Source organism: Meles meles, chromosome 2, assembly GCF_922984935.1.
Source record: "Meles meles chromosome 2, mMelMel3.1 paternal haplotype, whole genome shotgun sequence".
NCBI lineage: Eukaryota > Metazoa > Chordata > Mammalia > Carnivora > Mustelidae > Meles > Meles meles.
In genome coordinates, this window is record NC_060067.1 from 126,261,191 (window position 1) to 126,281,387 (window position 20,197).

The 20,197-nt window shown below is 38.1% G+C and overlaps 1 protein-coding gene across 1 annotated transcript in view; it reads right to left on the bottom strand.

Annotated features, from left to right (window-relative positions):
* The window catches only part of DCHS2 (dachsous cadherin-related 2), a 251,765-nt gene that overhangs the window by 64,434 nt on the left and 167,134 nt on the right, over positions 1 to 20,197 (bottom strand). The window contains exons 8-12 of the mRNA XM_045987317.1: positions 19,288 to 19,445; positions 16,426 to 17,269; positions 14,063 to 14,302; positions 1,471 to 1,605; positions 1,057 to 1,266 (exon numbers count right to left, since the gene is read on the bottom strand). Coding sequence (XP_045843273.1) covers positions 1,057 to 1,266; positions 1,471 to 1,605; positions 14,063 to 14,302; positions 16,426 to 17,269; positions 19,288 to 19,445 — 1,587 coding nt within the window. The remainder of the gene's footprint in view (positions 1 to 1,056; positions 1,267 to 1,470; positions 1,606 to 14,062; positions 14,303 to 16,425; positions 17,270 to 19,287; positions 19,446 to 20,197) is intronic.

Below are 20,197 nucleotides of genomic sequence, written 5' to 3' on the forward strand. Positions count from 1 at the left end.
GACGCAGTCTCTGAAGCATTACTCTCTCAACTCCTAACATTCTACATGCACACTGACATATACCAAAAAAATCACTTTTTCTTTTAGATGAATAAGAAGATTATGGGGCGCCTGGGTGGCTCAGTAGGTTAAGCCTCTGCCTTCGGCTCAGGTCATGATCCCAGGGTCCTGGGATCAAGCCCCACATCGGGCTCTCTGCTCAGCGGGGAGCCTGCTTCCTCCTCTCCCTCTCTGTGCCTGCCTCTCTGCCTCCTTGTGATTGCTGTCTGTCAAATAAAAAAATAAAATCTTAAAAAAAAAAAGATGTGGCTCTCTCCATACAAATGCTAACATTACTTTGCCAGAAATTTTTATGCCTCTGATCCAAGGGGAGTCATATCACAAAATTATCTTCTGGGTAGAAGTTCCTATAGATTCTGGTCAGGGGTGGGGTATGGTTGTAATTTTTTTTTAAGAATTTATTTATTTGACAGAGAGTGAGAGAAGGAAAGAGAGCACAATCAGGGGGAGCAACAGAGGGAGAGGGTGAAGCAGGCTCTCCGCTCAGTAGGGAACCCGATGTGGGACTCAATCCCAGGATCCTGAGATCATGACCTGAGCCGAAGGCAGAGGCTTAACCCACTGAGCCACCCAGGTGACCCTGGTTGTAATTTTTAAGTGTTTTACTGGTATTCAGATCTGGGAACTGTCGATCTGTTCTCTAGGTTCCACTTAAGACTAACAGAAGTCTTGCTGGCTCAAAATAATAAAAATATTAGTGATCATATAAAAGACACATAAGAAAAAAGTTGTTTATGTTCCATCTGCATACCCACTAATGTTACCACACGAAAATTCACAAGAGTTGCTGAGGGGAGATTTAAGAATTTGGAAGCCAGGGGAAAAAAAAATTGGAAGCCAGTGTCTCAGGCTATCTGTGGAAAGGACACACGCGGCCCCCAATAGCTCTTACAGAGTGTGTATTTTGTACCCACTGCAATAGACACCAAATACAGAATGAGTATCAGTGTGTCAACTCAGTGTCCTGAGGAGAATTTTAGTGGCGAAAATACTTACCAATTATATGATACCTGACAGCTCCATTATTGCCAGCATCCATATCAGAAGCCAAAACAGTGTAGACAACCCCTGACTCCTGGTTTTCCAGAACCTTAATGTCATGACCGGGAATCATAATCTGTGGTGCGTGATCATTCTCATCTTCTACAGTACAGAGAACTGTCGTGGTGCCAGATAACGAAGGGACTCCTCCATCTCGTACGAGAACTAATGTGAAATGAAAGATGGCAAGGACTGTGGCCATGAATTGATGCCGAAAATATATCACCCCAACTAGACCGCATCAGACCACACACTAACTGGGTAGCACTGGGTCAATAACAGTTTACATAAAGACATGCTACAGACATGTAAAACTCCTAACCTCCTGATCACTACTTTTGTTTGTTAGCATAGTCAGGCATCCCTTACCTCGAAGGGTGAAAACTTCCCAAACTTCCCTGTCAAGTGTGGTGGTGGTCACTATTTCTCCAGTGTCAGGATTTATCTTGAACAACCTAGATGAAGCACCTGCCATGATCTCAAACTGAAACTTGGAATTGACTCCTTAAGAAAAATATAAAGAAAAAGTTAGTAATTATCCCTTTGGAAACTATTCTTCTGTTTTCCTTTTCTTTTTCCAATGAACACGTTAGGCCAGAGATGAAAAAGCCAGGATACTTAAACAACCTTCAAATTAAGGTAAAACACACACACACACACTTATACACACACACACACACCCCTCTTTTGACTGTTCTTGCTAACTAAAAGCCTCATGGGCTAAAATGCTTGATTTTCAAAAGTCTTAGGAGACTTTCCCATAGTGAATGCTTTGGATTTTTTCCCTCTCATAAAAAATTTCTTATGAGTGTGCAATCCTCCAATATATTCCTAATTACTCCTTCTAACACCCCTGACTGTGATTTAATGACATAATTGTAAGCTTACGGGGCAAATGACAGTTTCTTTAGATCAACCCTCTATTTAAAAGCTTGTGTTCACTTACGGTATTCTGTTTATTCTCCATCGCAGGAGGCAAGCACATAAACTTGCTTATATGCATATTTTTGTTTTATTTTCTACTTAGTATTCAGTCTCCTATCTGGAGTGAGAAATGTGGTACTACGTTGGCGTACATTTTGAAAACAATGCTTCCCTTTTTTTTTTTTTTTGTGGTTTCACTTCTTCCCTGAGAGAAGCACCATATCATTTCCATCACTGCTTATGAATATCATTCATACCATTAATTTAATGAGTTTATCCCATGTCATTGTTGCTTATTTTGCACCTTACACAATTCAATTATTTCCCTATCTTCTTTTCTAACTGACAAGAATCTGTCACTAGACATGGTACTTAGAGTAAATGATTTTACACTTCAATAGAAGATGCAATACTATTTTTTAGCCTCGACAACAACAGTAAAAAGATGTCAATTACAAATTACATCTTGCTAGTCTTAAAATTTTTCATTCCACTGTTTACTGGATACAATATAGGACTGAGTGCTGGAGAGAGTGGTATATAAGTCTAGTTTTATGTAAGAATACTTAGATGTCTTACTGTGCCCTTGAACGGGAAAGGATATGTAATATAGTTTGAAGGCATTTTAAGGACTTTAAGAGAAAAGAAAGTCTATTAAGATACAATCAATATATTTGATATGGTGTGGTCAGAGGTCACCAAAAACTTACCGTTTTATCAGTAGACATTAGGTATGTTATTCCATTAGTAATTATTTAATAATCATAGTGATTACTTTGGTCTCAATGGTCACATACTCTGTTCTATAGACAAGACAACAATTCTAAAAATTCCAGGTTCAATTTGTTATTCCTGTTCATCTCTTTGTACCTTAGGAAAATGGTAACAGTACCATCTTACATCTATTTTCCTGTTCCTCCAATATCTGGTGACCAAAATCAAATGTCAAGCACAGAGCTATTTTCCCAAAAGACAGCGGCGAATCAAATGGGTATGGACTCTGCCTTCAGGGAACTTACACGGAGAACAGCACCTTTTAATTTTGGACCCTTTATTTTTGAAATCAACTCACTCATTTATTATATGATTTTATCATACATTATATATCATGGTATATTTTATATATTACATTATAAATTATTTTAATATTTATTTAAATTATTTAATATTTTAATTCCCAATACCTGTCAAGCCTAGAAAATGTTTAAAAATAAATGCAAATCTTTGTTTTCCCTTCCTCCCATTGTTCCCATTATTCTGTAATGTGCTTTACCTTTCTACCCAATATGTTCCTGACATTTTAGAAACTTTCAGATTTTATTATTTCTAGTGTTCTATATAGCTTTTATTTCTGAGATAACAAGACATTCACCTTCAACCCCCATGCTATACTGAGAATATATGACTTTTACACCATAGTTTGTACACATACATTTTTACATACATTTTCACACTCCAAACTTCACACATTTCACAACTTAAATTATGTAAAATAACTATAAAATATTTTACTGTGGCCCTGTTAGAATTTAATTAGTGCCTTGCTTCTTCCTCCTCACAACCTATAATCATCCAGGATAAACACAGCATCATCAGACGTGAGAACCAAGAAAATAAAAATAAAATAGAGATTATTTAGTCTAATTTCATCACCTTCTTAAGCACAGTAGAAATTGGGTCTGAAGATATTCAGTGATGTGACACACACCTAGTGAGGGGGGCATGTGTGTATGGACCTGTGCATATATTTATTATTCTTAGACCTCAAGACCTACAGTGTATGGCCTCTTAATTTTTCCCTCCTAGGACATCCTTCTCAATTCCCTCTGTTCCTCTCCAGTCCAACCCTATGAATGATCACTTTTGCAACTGCGTGACTTTCCTGGGCCCTGCGGCTTTTTGCCAAAGATGCCCAGCAACACTCAACCTGCATCATTCCAACCATCTCTCTGCCCTCCTGGGATATCCAGCAGATTACTCGGGCTCAGAAAATGTCACAACAACATGGACCGAGGTCACAGAAATGTCATTTTCATCCGGCCATCTTTCCAGCTTTCCTGTGTCATCCCTCTCCCATTCATGTCTCCCACCCAACATGTATTGGGTCACTCTTGCATATCGCTTTTTCTTCCTATTTCCCAGAGAAAAATGAAGGCATGGAAAGCATTCTTTCAACTTCGTGTCTACATTCAACTCTAACTCCTGACTTCTGTTTTGATGGCAAAAGTAATTCTTCAAGGGCTCCCTCTTGGAATTTTCCTATTACATCTAGCTTTTTTTTTTTTAATATGGCTTTTTTTAAATTAAATTTTCCCTGAATTATATTCTTCTCTAGCTATAGGAATCAAAATTTTTTTCTCCTTCTCTTTATAACCAAGCTTCTTTAAACAATGTATCCATTCTCTGAAGCCAGCTTGAAATTGTCACACCTGGCTACTCTTTCTACAGTCACCTGTTTATAGAATTTACTGGTCATTTTTGTTTTTATCTGATTTGTCTTTTCTGTGGCTTCAGATATTGCAGACTGATGTTTAAAAAGATGGAAAGGAAGGAGAGCAAAGGGCGAGAGGTGAGAGGGAGAGAGAAAAGATTCACTGTTTTCAGTTTCTACCCATTTGCAGATAACACCCATGTGTCCGCATTGATCTCCAATTATTTGGTTGTTTCATTCATTTGTTCATGTGTTCATTCATTCATTCACGTCTTCATTCATGCAATGCGCATATACTAAGTTCCAGGCACTGGAAAAAAAACCATCAAGTAATAAGTAATTATCTTGGTCTTCAAAGTTTCCTTTTAGTGGGGAGATAATTAAATCAATGAATTATAGACAGTGTGGTAGAATACATGAAATCACTGAAGAAATGGGTCAAGGAAGACTCACCCCAGGTAGATGGTCTGTTCATTGATTACCTTGCTAAATAAACATATAGAGAGAGCGAGAGTAGGTGCCAAGTTTCTATGCCAGGTGCTAAGAATATAACTGCTATCAGGAAGACAAATTCTCTCCCTTCACAGTGCTTGCAGTATAGCAGTGCACATGGAAAAGTGAGCAGGCAATTACCAGTCCATATAAGACATCACTGGGAAACTATGGTTGCCTTCCATATAAGCTGAGCCTCTAAAGTTGAATAGGATTTAACAAGTAAAAAAGAAGAAAGAAGGTTCGAATGCATTAAAAGTAAAATCAAGGGGCGCCTGGGTGGCTCAGTGGATTAAGCCGCTGCCTTCGGCTCAGGTCATGATCTCAGGGTCCTGGGATCGAGCCCCGCATCGGGCTCTCTGCGCTGCAGGGAGCCTGCTTCCTCCTCTCTCTCTGCCTGCCTCTCTGCCTACTTGTGACCTCTCTCTATGTCAAATAAATAAATAAAATCTTTTAAAAAAAAAAGATTTAAAAGTAAAACCAAGGGGCAGCTGGATGGCTCAGTAGGTTAAGTGTCTGCCTTCGGCTCAGGTCATCATCCCAGGGTCCTGGGATCGAGTCCCAAAATGGGGGGGGTCCCTGCTCAGTGGGGAGCCTGCTTCTCCCCCTGCCTGTCGCTCTGCTTGCTGGTGATTTCTCTTTCTCTCTCTGTCAAGTAAACAAGTAAAATCTTAAAAAAAAAAAAAAAGTAAAATCCAAACACCTTAGCACAGTCTAGAAAGTCTCATACAATATGGTCTCTGGTGATTTACCCACCTTCTTCTCACATACTCCCTTGCTCGCTATGTTCCCGGTCCATCTGCAGGCTTCCCTTCTGTTCTTTGAAAGTGCTCCATTTCTTTCTGTCAGGGTCTGAGTGGTTACTGTTTCCTCTGGCTGCTCCTCCCTCTTTCCATGGGGTCCCAGTTATGCTACTATTGGTCCCAGATCTAAATCTATTCTGCTCAGCTCTGTCCCATGATGCTGGGGGTTAAGGATCTGCAAGCCACATTTGTCTCTTGCCAACTCCTGTCTCCTTGAGTCTGCTGCAAGGGGACACCAGCAGAGAGTGAACATCAGAAGGAGAGAAGAGGCGACCACTTCTGTCCACTTACTGTGTGCTTGTCAGCACTGTCACTGCACCTGCTGCAGCATGCTCATGGCGCTCAGCCTTCTAGAACTCCCTGAACCAGGCTCCGCGAGCCCTGGCCTCTCATTTACTTTTTTGTTCTCTTTTTCTTTAGATTCAGATGACCCTGACCTCTTCTATTTCCCAGTGTTAGGGGTGGTAGTTCTCCCTATAGTGAGTTTTCCTGGGTTACTTCCGGATTCCTTTTTTGCTTACTCAGCCTTCCAACACCTGTATCATAATCTCTGGTTTTCCCGACCACACATGACTGATGGAGTATTTGGCTGCAGAGGTAGGTCTCAGGTTTCAAAGATTCTGGGTTTGGTTATGTCTTGGCCTTGCATGCAGTGCTGAGTTCTCTGACCACGGAAAATGGAATCCCAGTAACAGATGACTGGCAGTGGTATCACAATCAATTAAGTTATCACCTGCGCTTGATTGAGTCACTCTCAAAGGACTCAAGTTCCATAGAGCATCAAATGACTCTGTCCGTAGGGAAGTAAAAAAGATTGTGAGGGGAGATGGCTATTTCTGGACGTACTAGGAACTTGCAGAAAGAAAACTGTAAGTTGGGGCTGAAGCTTGCAGGTCAGTCATAGTTAAAAACCAGAAAGATTTTATATGAGCCTGAAAATTAATTTTTCTGAAGATCAGACCCAAGCCGAGTGGCAGATACAACAAGTAACATCTAGCAAGGAAATGTTTATTCACATGAAGACCCATAACTAGACTCATTCCAACATTTTGGAGCTAACTATGTACAAATCTGCCTCTCCTTCTGAAGAATGGCAGGATTTTTCTAAGTTATATTGGAACAAACCTGGGGAATCTGTGTGGAAACCATTTCTAAGGATGTGAGGCCTAGGAAAATAAAATAGAACTTTGGTTTAGGCTGGAATTATTGGTGTCCTGTGCCTAGCAGAGATTCCAAATTGAATGTGTTAACTCATAGCTATGTCTCACAATGGTTTCTTTGACGGCCTCATTCAGCAGTGGCCTGTCCTTACTGAGGCTGAGATGCCAAATCTCTTGTATACTGTCTCAGAAGAATAGAAAGGTTTGAAGAACCAGAAATGTTAGGACAAGTTTACCTCATGTATGACATGCCCACCACCCTACCCCTATGACAGTTCCCAAGAGTTCAGAGGAATCTCTTTTTAAAGACCCTGGGGAAAACATTGGTCAGAGGGACCCCAGTATTTTTAAAAGTCCTCTGCTAGCTGGCCCCTGGAGACTGTGAATGATGGTGCTACTGAACCTGGAGATACCTATTGAGATCAAACACTCTATACCAACTTCAAGTGATTTGATTTTACCCAGCAGAAACAACAGAGTACATCTTTAGGTGAACTATTTTACTATTGGCCATCATCTACTCAGTGGAGATACTGCTCATCTTGGCATCCAAAAGAACATCATATTGATCCACCATTTTGATGACTTCGTAATTGGATCTAATATGCAGAAAGTGGCAAGTAACTTAGATGTCTTAATTAGATATATGTAGTAGACCAGCTGCTGGCAAATTACAGCCCACTGTCCAAATCCAGCACACCCCCACTTGTGTAAAATTTTACTGAAACACACCCACACATGTTTCTTTATGTATTATCTATTGCTACTGTTGTGATACAAAGTCAGAATTGAGCAACGGAAATTGTGTGGGCTGCAAAGCCCAAAATATTCACTATCTTGTCATTTACAGAGAAACATTTGCAGAGCTGGAGTCAAGGGTGGGGGAGTGATAGCCGTTGAGGATAGAGAACGGAAAGCTAGCATCACTTCATAATGTGCCTGGCTATTAAGCAAAAGAAAATAAAACTTCATCATCAAAACCATGAGGAATTAATAAAGAATTCTGACCCTGGGAGTATTATATTTTCAGATTTACTTTTTAGGAAGATCATTTTTCATGAATTCCTCAACTGTACAAAGCTCACACAACTCAGAAAGTTTTAAGGCAAAAACAGGATCATGCCTGACTGAATGAATGAAGGAATAAATAAATGAATGCATTCTGAAGAGTGATGGCAAATTGAAGCAGTTGAAGTTTCTCAGATCACAGAATCAAAAATGTTTATTGAGCTCCTATATCTTATCTTGCACTGATTTAGGGACCTGGGATAACAGTGAATAAAACATATCCTGAATCCCTGAGAAGTTTACGATCCAAAAGGCAGGCAGACAGGCAAAACAATGAGACAATTACAATACTCTGTATTAAATGAAGTATGACTAAATCAGTTAATTGACTAAATCAATTAATAGTGACTGTCTCTGGGTGAGTGAAATTGTAAGTCATTCTTCTGTCTATTTTTCATGCTGACTATTTCATTAATTCTAAGACACATTATCCCCCAGATTTTAACATTTCTGAAGCCAGATGTATTTTAAAATTGCTTCTGTTTTAGAGTCAATGAAACAGATGAAATAGCATCATAGTGTCGTTTGTCCCTTGCTTCAAGTGGAGGCTGTTGTGCACAATTGTGACCCCAGCACAGGATGTTTTCCGGGAAATCGGATCTGGAGTGAATTAAAAATAAATCCAGATAGAGAACACAACTGCCCCTTGAATAACATGGTTTGAAGTGCACAAGTCCACTTAACATGTGGATTCCTTTCAATAAATATGGTGCAGCAATGTAAATGTATTTTCTCTTCCTTCTGATTTTCTTAAAACACTTTTCTTTTCTCTAGCTTGCTTTATTCTAAGAATACAGTATAGAGGGGTAGCTGGGTGGCACAGTCGGTTAAGTGTTTGACTCTTGATTTCAGCTCAGGTCATGATCTCGTGGTGGTGAGATCAAGACATCTTGCCCCCCACTTCTGCACTCAGCAGAGAGTCTGCTTGAGATTCTCTCCCTCCCCCTCTCCCCCACTCATTCTCTCTCTCTTTCTGTATCTAAAAGAGAGAGAAAGAGAGAGAGAGAGGAGAGAGAGAATACAGTATGTAATACGTACAACATACAAAATATGTTTTCTTTGAGTGTTTATGTTATCTGTAAGTCTTCTGGCCAACTGTAGGGTATCACTGGTTAAGTTTGGGGGGAGTCAAAAGTTAAATGTGGATTTTTGACTGGAAGAGGGGTAATTGGCACCCCTGAACCCCAGGTTGTTCAACTATACATTTTTTCTTTATCAATAGACAATAAGATCTCATTATAGAATTTGATATTTTTGCAGGGCATTGTGCTCTTGAATTATTCTGTACTCACCACTATTGAGCAAATACACCAGGAGGGGCTGAGTCATCTTCCCTGGTGAGGCACCCTTTCTCTTGGGACTGGTGGGGAGGGGAGTACACCCCGGGGGTAAATCTTTTCTCACTAACAATAGAACTCTTGTTGGTGTACCAAAAGCTGCAGCAGTTTTAATACTTTAGTTAAAACCTGGTAGTTGTTTTTCCCTTTTAATATATGAAAAAACTCCTGCTAGAACTAGTGTGAGTCATACATCATAAAACACGCAGCGCTCGAAGTCCCATGGGTTTGAATGCCAAACAACACTGTAGGCTTACGATTTTAAAAACTGCACTGTAGAATGCCAGAAAACATATGTTCAGCTTTCTAATATTAAGTAATGCTATCATATTTTTTTAAAAATACAGAACTATAAAGTAAACCATTCCTAAGTTCCAGTGTGATGCCAGTTACGTTAAAATCTTGAGGATGACATTTAATTCTCCTGCGTAATTCTTTTTCGTTGTTTTAACCCAACAAGCAGATATAAAAAACAAAAACAACAACAGCAAAAGATTGAGAGAAAATGGATTCAAAACACTTGCCTGGGGGTATAGTTCAGTGGTAGAGCATTTGACTGCAAAAGCATTTGCTTAATAGTTCTGGCCTCATTAAAAAACCGGGGTTAACAGTAAACCCAAATTGTCTCCACAATGTGTAGAGATGCATGAGACTCTTGAAGATGCTGGTGGTTATTTCAAACATCCATAAATGCAAAGTCAGCAAAACAATAATTTTGCATCTAAACTCTCCTTCAGGCAAACCATAACTCTAGAATACTGAACTCTTCAATTCAATTTAACTAACATGTTGCAGACTGGTCACTCGAAAAGAAAATAACACTGTCACTAGGGGCGCCTTGACCATAAAAATTGGAATGTATATTTACAGTAATCATCTTTATTTGATATATGCGAATATTTGAGAAAAATGCTTTTCTTGCTCTTCAGACATTAAAATAAAAATCTCTTATTAAAATAAGAGAGTTCTCAGGAGTGTCCCTTATCAAAAAAAAATTTATAAGATAAAGTAAGGTCAAGGGGAGGACGCATTTTTACAAAGTTTAATAATTGCTAATGAGTAACTACGGCACTGATCCACATCAGGGGCAGGTTCAGCCTGTGTCTATGAACTTGGAGAAGCAGTTTCTGCATTGCCCAGAGCTTTGTATTGCTCAGTTTACAGCAGAGAGTGCTCTAAGAGAACTTCACTGAACTACTGTGAAACACAGAGCTGATATATATTCTCCATTGTCTCTATCAACCTTAAAACTATCCTGCCAGAAATGTGCTAACTAAATTCTGCAAGTACAAGCTGGGAGGAGCAATTGTTACCACATTGCAGTCCTGTGTCTTTGAGCATAGTGAGAAAAAATTTGTGATCATACTGCCCCATTCTGGCCAAAAGAGAGAAAATTAGGTTAGTCTTTGAAAAGAAAATTTTTGTAGCATCATATACAAATTTATGTTAAAATGCATTTCATTAGAAGGTGATGTTTCCAAAAGGGCAAAGCATCTAAAATAGTATATAAGGTCGTATAAAAGCTCAAGGAAATCTATCACCCCTTAGATGAACAACTTAGGAAGAAAATTTATTGCTAATACTATTATTTCCATGGACACATCTATTACAATTCTTGTAAAGAAAAATTATACTGATTATGTAATGCTACTTGCTATACACGAATCTGAATTTTAAAAGATTGGCTTATTCATGGGTTTGAAGAATTAATATTGTTAATATGTCCATGCTAGCTAAAGAAATCCACAGATTCAGTGCTATCCCTATCAAAAGTCCAATGGCAAGTTTCATAGAACTAGAACAAATAATTCTAAAATTCATATGGAATCACAAAAGATCCCAAATAGCTAAAGCCATCTTGAGAAAGAACGAAACTGAAGGTATTATGCCCTTGATTTCAAACTATACTGCAAAGCTCTAGTTATCAAAACAGCATGGTACCAGGATATAAACAGATGCACAGATCAATGGAACAGAATTGAGAGCCCCCAAATAAACCTGTATGTGTATGGACAATTAATTAATGAAAAAGAAGCTAAAAACAGTTTCTTCAATAAATGGTGTGGAGAAAAATGGTCAGTAGAATGCAAAAGAATGAAACTGAACCACTATCTTACAGCATACATAAAAATTAGCTCAAAAGGAATTAAGTACTTGAATGTAAAACCTGAAACTAACATTCCTAGGAGAAAACACAGGTGGTAAGCTTTGTGACATTGGTCCTAGTGATGCTTTTGCAAATCAGACTCCAAAGTCAAGGGAAACAAAAGCAAAAATAAACAAATGGGAATATATCAAACTAAAAAGCTTCACGTGTCAAAGGAAAACATCATTAAAGAAAAACCCTCCAGAATAGGAGAAGATATTTGCAAATTATGCATTTGATAGAGGTTAATATCAAAGATATTAAAGAACTCATACAGGGGTGCCTTGGTGACACAGTCTGTTAAGTGCCTGACTCTTGGTTTTGGCTCAGGTCCGGGTCTCAGGGTCATGAAATTGAGCCCTGTGTCAGGCTCCCTGCTCAGCAAAGAATCTGCTCAAGATTCTCTCTCTCTCTCTCCCTCAGCTCCCCCCTGCTTGTGCTCTCTCTCTCTCAAATAAATAAATGAGTCTTTAAAAAAAAACTCATACCATTCAACAACAAAAAACAACTTGATTTTTTTTAAAAGGCAGAGAATCTAAATAAACATTTTTCCAAAGAAAACATACAGATGCTAACAGGCACATGAAAAGATGTTCAACATCACTAATAAGTAGGGAAATCTAAACCAAAACCCCAAATGATATGTCACCTCACATCCACTAGAATGGCTATTATCAAAAACACAAAAAATAACAAGTGTCGAAAGAGGATGTGGAAAGAAGAAAACTGTCGTGCACTGTTGGTGAGAACTCAAAGTGGTGCAGTCACCATGGAAAACAGTATGGAGGTTCCTCAAAAACTTAAAAACAGGACTATCAGAAGATCTAGCTATACTACTCTTGGGTATTTATCCAAAGATAATGAAAATACTAATTCAAAAAGACATACGTGCTCCTATGTTCACTGCAGCATTATTTACAATAATCAAAATATGTACACAACCTAAATGTCCATCAATGGACGAAGGGATAAGGATGTGGAATGTGGAGTGGAATATTACTCAGCCATAAGAAAGAATGAAATCTTGCCATTTGCAGCAACATGGATGGACCTTGAGGAAACCGTGCTAAGTGAAGTAAGTCAAAAGGAGAAAGACAGATACCATATGATTCAGTCATATATGGAATTTGAAAACAAAACAAAACAACAAAAGCAAAACAAAGAGAAACTCATAGACACAGAGAATAAGGGATGGGGGATGTGTGAAAGAGGAAAACAAGGTCAAATGTAGAGTGACAGATGGTAACTAGATTTGGGGGGTAACCACTTTGTAGGGTATACAGATGTCAGATTATAATGTATACCTGAAGCCCATACAATAAAAAGAATATATATACATGAGGTTAAAAAAAAAAATTGCCTTATTGAACTATTTGTACTAACTCAGATGGGAAAATGGACATATGCTCTAAATGGCAAATATGGTAATTTTCAGAATTATTTTGTTTAAAATACAAACAATATTATTATTAAAGTTACTGAACCTTAAATACCAAAAAAGTCACAGTGATATTGAAAAGGAACTCTAAGACATTTACAAATTCCCAGCTATAGTGATTATTCAGTTCAAAGTTATTTGTCTGGACATGGTGGCTGACTTTAATAAGAGTAATAATAGACCTTTATTGACCATTTATTGTGCTGGTCATGGGTCTTAGCTCTTTATACATAATAATTCATTCATTCTCTTAATATAACTAGAAATTGGGACCTATCATTATCCCCATTTTCCAGATAAGCAAACAGAGGAAGAGAGAGAATTAGCTACTTGCTCAAAGTTACACAGCTGAAGTAAAGCGTAGTTCCAGGATTCACACCCAGGCAATCTGATGCCAGCATCCTCTCTCTTCCATTGTGCTATATAGACAGGAAACACAGATCCATCCATTTACCTGTTTGTATGTGGTGTATCTAACCATTACATTCTGAAAAAAAAAGTGATACCTTGTCTATACTGCAGTTTATTATCAAGATCAAACAAAAACATGTTAATTAGGTATGTAACACTCTACTATAAATAATAATATAAATCAATAGAAACAAATGCCATATAAAATCACACATTATCGAGGGGTGCCTGGGTGGCTCAGTTGGTTGGTTGAGGCTTTGGACTCTGCGCTCAGTGGAGAGTCTGCTTGAGATTCTCTCTCTTTCCCCTCTGCCTCTGCCCCTCCCCCCAACTACACACACTCTCTCTTTCTGTCTCTGAAATAAACAAATACGTTAAAAAGAACACATTAGGGGTGCCTGGGTGGCTCAGTGGGTTAAGCCTCTGCCTTCGGCTTGGGTCATGGTCTCAGGGTCCTGGGATCAAGCCCCATGTCGGGCTCTCTGCTCAGCAGGGAGTCTGCTTCCCCGTCTCTCTCTGCCTGCCTCTCTGCCTGCTTGTGATCTCTCTCTCTGTTAAATAAATCTTTAAAAAAAAAAAGAACACATTACCTTTACATGTGTATGTGTTTTTATGTGTACACTAATTATAGAAGTATTAGAAGTTTGAAATAACTAGCAATTGTCTTCATTTTCCCGGGCCGTAACTAGTTTCAAATATGTGTATTTTTGTTTTTAGCATTAATTATCAAGTTTCCCTATTTTTAAATTACCTGAATCTTTGTCCATAGCTTCAACCCTTATGACAAACTGCCCTGGATTTTGGTTTTCTTTAACTGAAGCTTCATATAGGTTCCGCTGAAACTCAGGTGCCTCATCATTCACATCAAGAACAGTGATTGTCAAAGTCTGGGATGAAGAAAGTGCTGGTGCGCCATCATCGAGGGCCAGAAGGGTCAGAATGTGCTGAGGCTTTATTTCATAATCCAAAGGACAGGTGGTTGTTAGTAAACCTGATTTGAAAGAGGGAAAGAATAATATATAATAAACATTTTCTAGAGAGGTTGTGCTTACTCTCCCTTTGTCTAACTTACTTAACCTGCTAAAGGTCCAGAAGCTTTCTTTGCTAAAGAATAAATTTTATGAAACCAACATGAAGTTTATATATTTTCAAGAATAAAAAGGTAACTTTTAGTCAAAAGAGTCATTCTGGTTTAAATTATAAAGATGAATGAGAATTCAGAAATTATCATATACCTTTACCTACAGAGATGATTACATCTAAATTATTTTTCTACTTTCATTAAAAAAAAAATCCAGCATAGGGGCACCTGGGTGGCTCAGTCGGTAGAGCATGCAACTCCTGATCTCAGGGTCCTGAGTTCAAGCCCCACACTGGGCATGGAGCCTACTTAAAAAACAAAACAAAAGCACACAAACCAAAAATCTAGGTTGTAACAGTAAGTGCTTCCATGTCCAATGACACTTCATGTCATTTACAAAAAGGAGAGTATGGCCACATTCCTTAAGATAAAGAGTTATAGTCTCTTTATACTGTCTCAGTCAACTATCTTTTTTTTTTCCTAACAAAAAATAGGAAGACTATCTAACTCAGGAAATAAACTTCACGAAAAGAATATGTCTCCATCCTACTGCCATTTAAGCATACAACTCATCTAAACAGTATTATAATTAAAGTATTGCACATATGTAGCTCTCACATGATTCCAATCATCACATTTTTTTCCTTTGAAGACTGCTGTTTGCTTCTCTAACATATACTCATCCTATGAGAACTTACCTTCAAATAATTAAAGAAGCTTGTAGATTCAGATTTATAAGGTAGTTTTTCAATCAGTACTGATGCCTCTGTACTTCAGAGCCAAAGTCAGTGCAAAACTCACCGTGTTTTAAGAAATGTGAGCTTCACGAAGAAAAATAGCCTGTCTCCCCTGAATGCATTCAGTCATGATCATTTGTGTCTTTGAAAAATATCTCAACTGAAACAGCCAGTGCAGTTAAGAGTCATGATAACTATATTACTGGGGCACGATTCTAATTTTATCCATTCACTTTAACGATCTGAAATAGACCTTCCTTAGCCATGTTGGAAAACATTTTAAGTATCATTGAAACAGGTCCTCGGAGACCCCAGCTCTCACAGAAATCAGCGGCTGGGTCTGGACAATCTCTCTGTCGGTTGGGCTTTTAGCTGGTGGTCATGCATGCCTCAGAATGGAACCATATGTACAGAATTTAATAAATATTTTTGATGAAATTTTCCAACCATATATAGCCAGCCTAGAATCATGACTTCCAAATCCTATACATTCAGCCCCATTCCAAATAATGTTCTTAATGAACAGTTGGGCCAAATGGTATACATCTGAGATGTTTTTTCTAAGACTCATGCAAAATGACTTTGTATTTTAGAGAATGGGGTGGTAGTCCATGTCTTTGATATCTCCTGAAAATCAGGATGAGGGGTGTTCGTTTCCAATTTCATAAGAATGACGCTGCATAAGTGTAGCCTTCCATCAAACTGCATCAAAACATTTAGTAGACGTTATCTGGTAACATGGCGCTAGCAAGACAAGTGAAGTGACAGTGAGCGACATTTCTACAGAATGGATGGTGAATAAATGTTTCTGCCAAAAATAAAATGTTATGGCTGATGTGGGAAGTAAAGGTATTCATGCCCAAATCAATCCAACCATTTAAAAATATAGTATTTCCAACTACTAACAAATGGATATTTGTATGCTCTCAAAGATAAGTTTCCGTTCTAAAGTCGGATAATGCTGATGATTACACATGCTGTGCCTTGATTCACTTTGGTGCCATCTCCTACCCTGTGAAGATCTACAACGCAAAGCAGTAAAGTCTGCTAGTATATATTCATCCCATGAAATGTGAGCTGGCAACAAAGCATCGTCAATATTAACAAACAGGTCAGTTACAGGAGGCTGTCTGAGTATAACCCCTGGGCCTTTCATTTACATGAGCTAAACAGTAAATCAAGTCACATTTCCTTAAAGCTTATACACCTCAAGAACTGTCATTTTAACAGAGGAAAATGAAGCAGACAAATGTGAGCCAGTGATCAGAGACTTTAACTGACAATGACAGACAGTACCTGATGACTCGTCCAGCATAAACGCCATGTTTTCATTTCCTGAGAGGATGCTGTATGTTACTCTTCCATTCCTTCCTTCATCTGGATCTTGAGCATTTATGTGGTGCACCAAAGAGCCCACCGCGGCATCCTCTTTGATATGGGCAATGGGGAAAGACATAAAAGTGGGGCTGTGGTCATTTACATCCAAAATCATGACTTTTACCATCAGGGATCGCAATCGCCGGTCTGTCACGTTCACAGCCTGGTCCGATGCAGTGACCGTCAGGGTGACAGCTGGAACCCTCTCTCTGTCAAGGGGGGATGCAGTGACTAATGTGCCGAATGAGGGGTGGATGAGAAAGAGACTCATCGCAGGGTGGTGGCATTCAATGAAGTATTGAATTCTACTGTTCAAAAAGCTGCCATCCCCATCTTTGGCATTGAAGACATGCACCAGAGTCCCTATAGGGACATTCTCTTCGACACTTATCACAATGAGCTCTCCTTGGAAAGATGGGGAATGGTCGTTCTGATCCTCCACATCAATATTCAGGAAGACCGTGCTATTCAGGGGAGGGCTTTTGCTATTGTCTTGAGTAACCACCCTGAAAAGGTAATGAGATGTCATTTCATAATCAAGTTTTTTAGAAAGGAACAAGTCTCCTGTTGAGCTGTCAATTTCAAAGTGACCATCCTTGTCATCCTTAGCAATACTGAAATGTATCTTTCCATTATGATGTTGTTGAAGGTGATCGGGTGACTTGAACAAGCTCATTATTTTTGCAGGCTTCAAGTTTTCGGGTAAAACTAAGTGTCTAATATTCTGAGAAATGAGAGCTCTCCCTTGAGATAGTGGTATCACCTGAAATAAAAAGGAAAAGGAGTTGTTGATTTAGGGTTCTTTTTAAGAGTTGAATCAATAGACGTGATGACATTACTTTGAAGCTAATTCCTTCTATTTGTATGATACACGTATGTTAATTGGTGAGAAAATGTCTTTTTCTATTATGTAATTCCAGTATATCTCTGAAGATTGAAAATTTCATAACATCTAGGAGATAAGAAAATACAGAACTTTCTACTTCCCTGTTTGTTCTAATGCATGAAATGGGGTTTGGTGAGACCATGCTATAGTTAAACGGAACTGTAGCTTTGTGATTCTTCAAATGAGAATGTGGGATAGATAGTTCCTCGAATTACTCTAAATCCTAGAGACCAATATATCCATAATGACAACATCTGTGCACATTTATGTATCATGTGTCTTTGTTTATCTGAAACCAGAGATGTGGAAATATTACAATATAGAATTTTCTCCTAACCCACACATCCTCAATCAGTAAAGAATATAATTTGGAAACAGAATTCTTAGGGATATATATTTTTGATTATTATACATATCTGTATTAATATTAGTGATTATCACGTGCACGAACAAAGAAATCTAGCTATGCACAATCATCTCATTTTTGACTGGTGAGTGTGAATTTCTCCTACAATGAAGACTTCCCACAAGTTGTTTGCTCATTATGATTAAAGCAAAGCCTTTAAATATGGTTCTCAAGTGACTTCTCTAAATTTAAAAATAATGACAGAGAACTACATGATATATTATTGACCCTTGTTTACATACAAGTTTCTCTCACAAATTTACCAGGTCCTTGTGATTAGGAAAATGTGAAAGACAATACACTTTTTTGTTCTTCATAAGCAAAGCAACATAAATGTCGATGTAGTGATAAAAGTAAAATATTTTGTCAGGAACTGTACAAAGTTAAAATTAAAAGTTACTGGGGTCTAATCATTTCTCAAGTGATAATAAAAAGATACACATAAATCTGCAATGTTCTTTAAATTAAATTTAAATTTAATAATAAAATTAATATATAATACAATATTTAATAATAAAAATAAATTTAATTAGTTTAAATTGAAATGTTCTCTAAAATTAGCATTCATGTATTTAAGCTATCTTCATTGTGCATATTTACATAAAAAGCTAACAAAAATCCTCTGAACATCATTTCACACTATATGTTGATGATGGAACATTACCTGGATATTTTTTAATTCAATTAGCCAACATACAATACATCATTAGTTTCAGATGTAGAATTCAGTTATTTGTCAGTTGCATATAACACCCAGTGCTCTTCACAGCCTGTGCCCTTCTTAATGCCCATCACCCAGTTACCCCATGCCCCCCACCTCTCTTCCAACAACCCTCAGTTTGTTTTCTACAGTTAAGAGTCAGTCTCTCATGGTTTGTCTCCCTCTCTGATTTTTTCCCATTCAGTTTTCCCTCCCTTCCCCTATGATCCTCTGCACTGTTTCTTATATTCCACATATGAGTGAAACCATATGACAATTGTCTTTTCTGACTGACTTATTTTGCTCAGCATAATTACCCCTCCAGTTCCAGCTACGTTGATGTAAATGGTAAGACTTCACCAAATGAGTAACATTTCAGTGTGTGTGTGTGTGTGTGTGTGTGTGTGTGTGTGTACCACAACTTCTTTATCCATTCATCTGTTGATGGACATCTAGGTTCTTTCCATAGTTTGGCTATTGTGGACATTCCTGCTATAAACATTCGGGTGCACCCTCCCCTTTGGATCACTACATTTGTATCTTTAGGGTAAATACCCAGTAGTATGATTCCTGGGTCATAGGGTAGCTCTATTTTTAACCTTTTGAGGAACCTCCATACCATTTTCCAGTGTAGGAGGGTTCCCCTTTCTCTGATTCCTTGCCAGCATCTGTCGTTTCCTGACGTGTTAATTTTAGCCATTCTGACTGGTGTGAGGTGGTATCTCACTGTGGTTTTGATTTGTATTTCCCTGATGCTGAGTGATGTTGAGCATTTTTTCTGAACATTACCTGGATATTAATGATGGCCTGGCCTTGAAGAGGAGGCTGTCCCTGGTCACTGGCAGTTACAATCATCCTGTAGGAAGGTCTATAGGTATATGAAAGGATTGTAGTTGTTCTTATTTCACCACTGTTGGCATCAATCTTGAAGTGATCAGAACTGTCTTCTATGCACACACACAGAAATTAAGAAATTGATGTTAACTGACAATGCAGAAAGCAGAATTAATGAATCTACATACATCTGTGACAATTTCGAAGATTTGTTTGTTTTAAGCTCTGAGAGTGTATGAACATAAAATAATCCTAAAATATAGACAGGAAACATCATCAATTTTTGACTGTTTTACTATGGAAATTTTCAAACATATGTAAAAGTAGACAGGATGATATACTGAGCTCTGCACAAAGACGACATTGACCTTATAGTGAGATTGCATTGAGATGACTGTGCTTGTCATCTGGCTTCAATAATTATCAACTCATGACCAATCTTTCTTCCCTACTCAAATATTCCCCTTTACCATCCTCCTTGGAAGCAAATCCCCAAAATCCTATCATTTCTTCTGGATGTATTTCAACATGAATCTCTATTTATTGATAACCCAAGAGAACAGTTCATTATAGGAAAGTCAGGATAAATATTTGATGCCAAGCTTTTATTTAACAATGTTCAAAATAATGGAGTGGTTCTCTCACATCCTCCTCCTGGGCTCCAACTATGATAATTAAAGGTTTGCTTACCTCTGTTTTAAGAATCATTAAGCGTGAATTTAAACACAGCAGGGTTTCAATCTATTGACATTATCTTTCTTCTCTATGTTCAAATTACCCCATATTTGAACATCAGGATTCTTTTAAAGTTGATTCCTGAACTTTGCTAATATGATCCTGGAAGTCTTTAGTAAGCCGCTTGTAT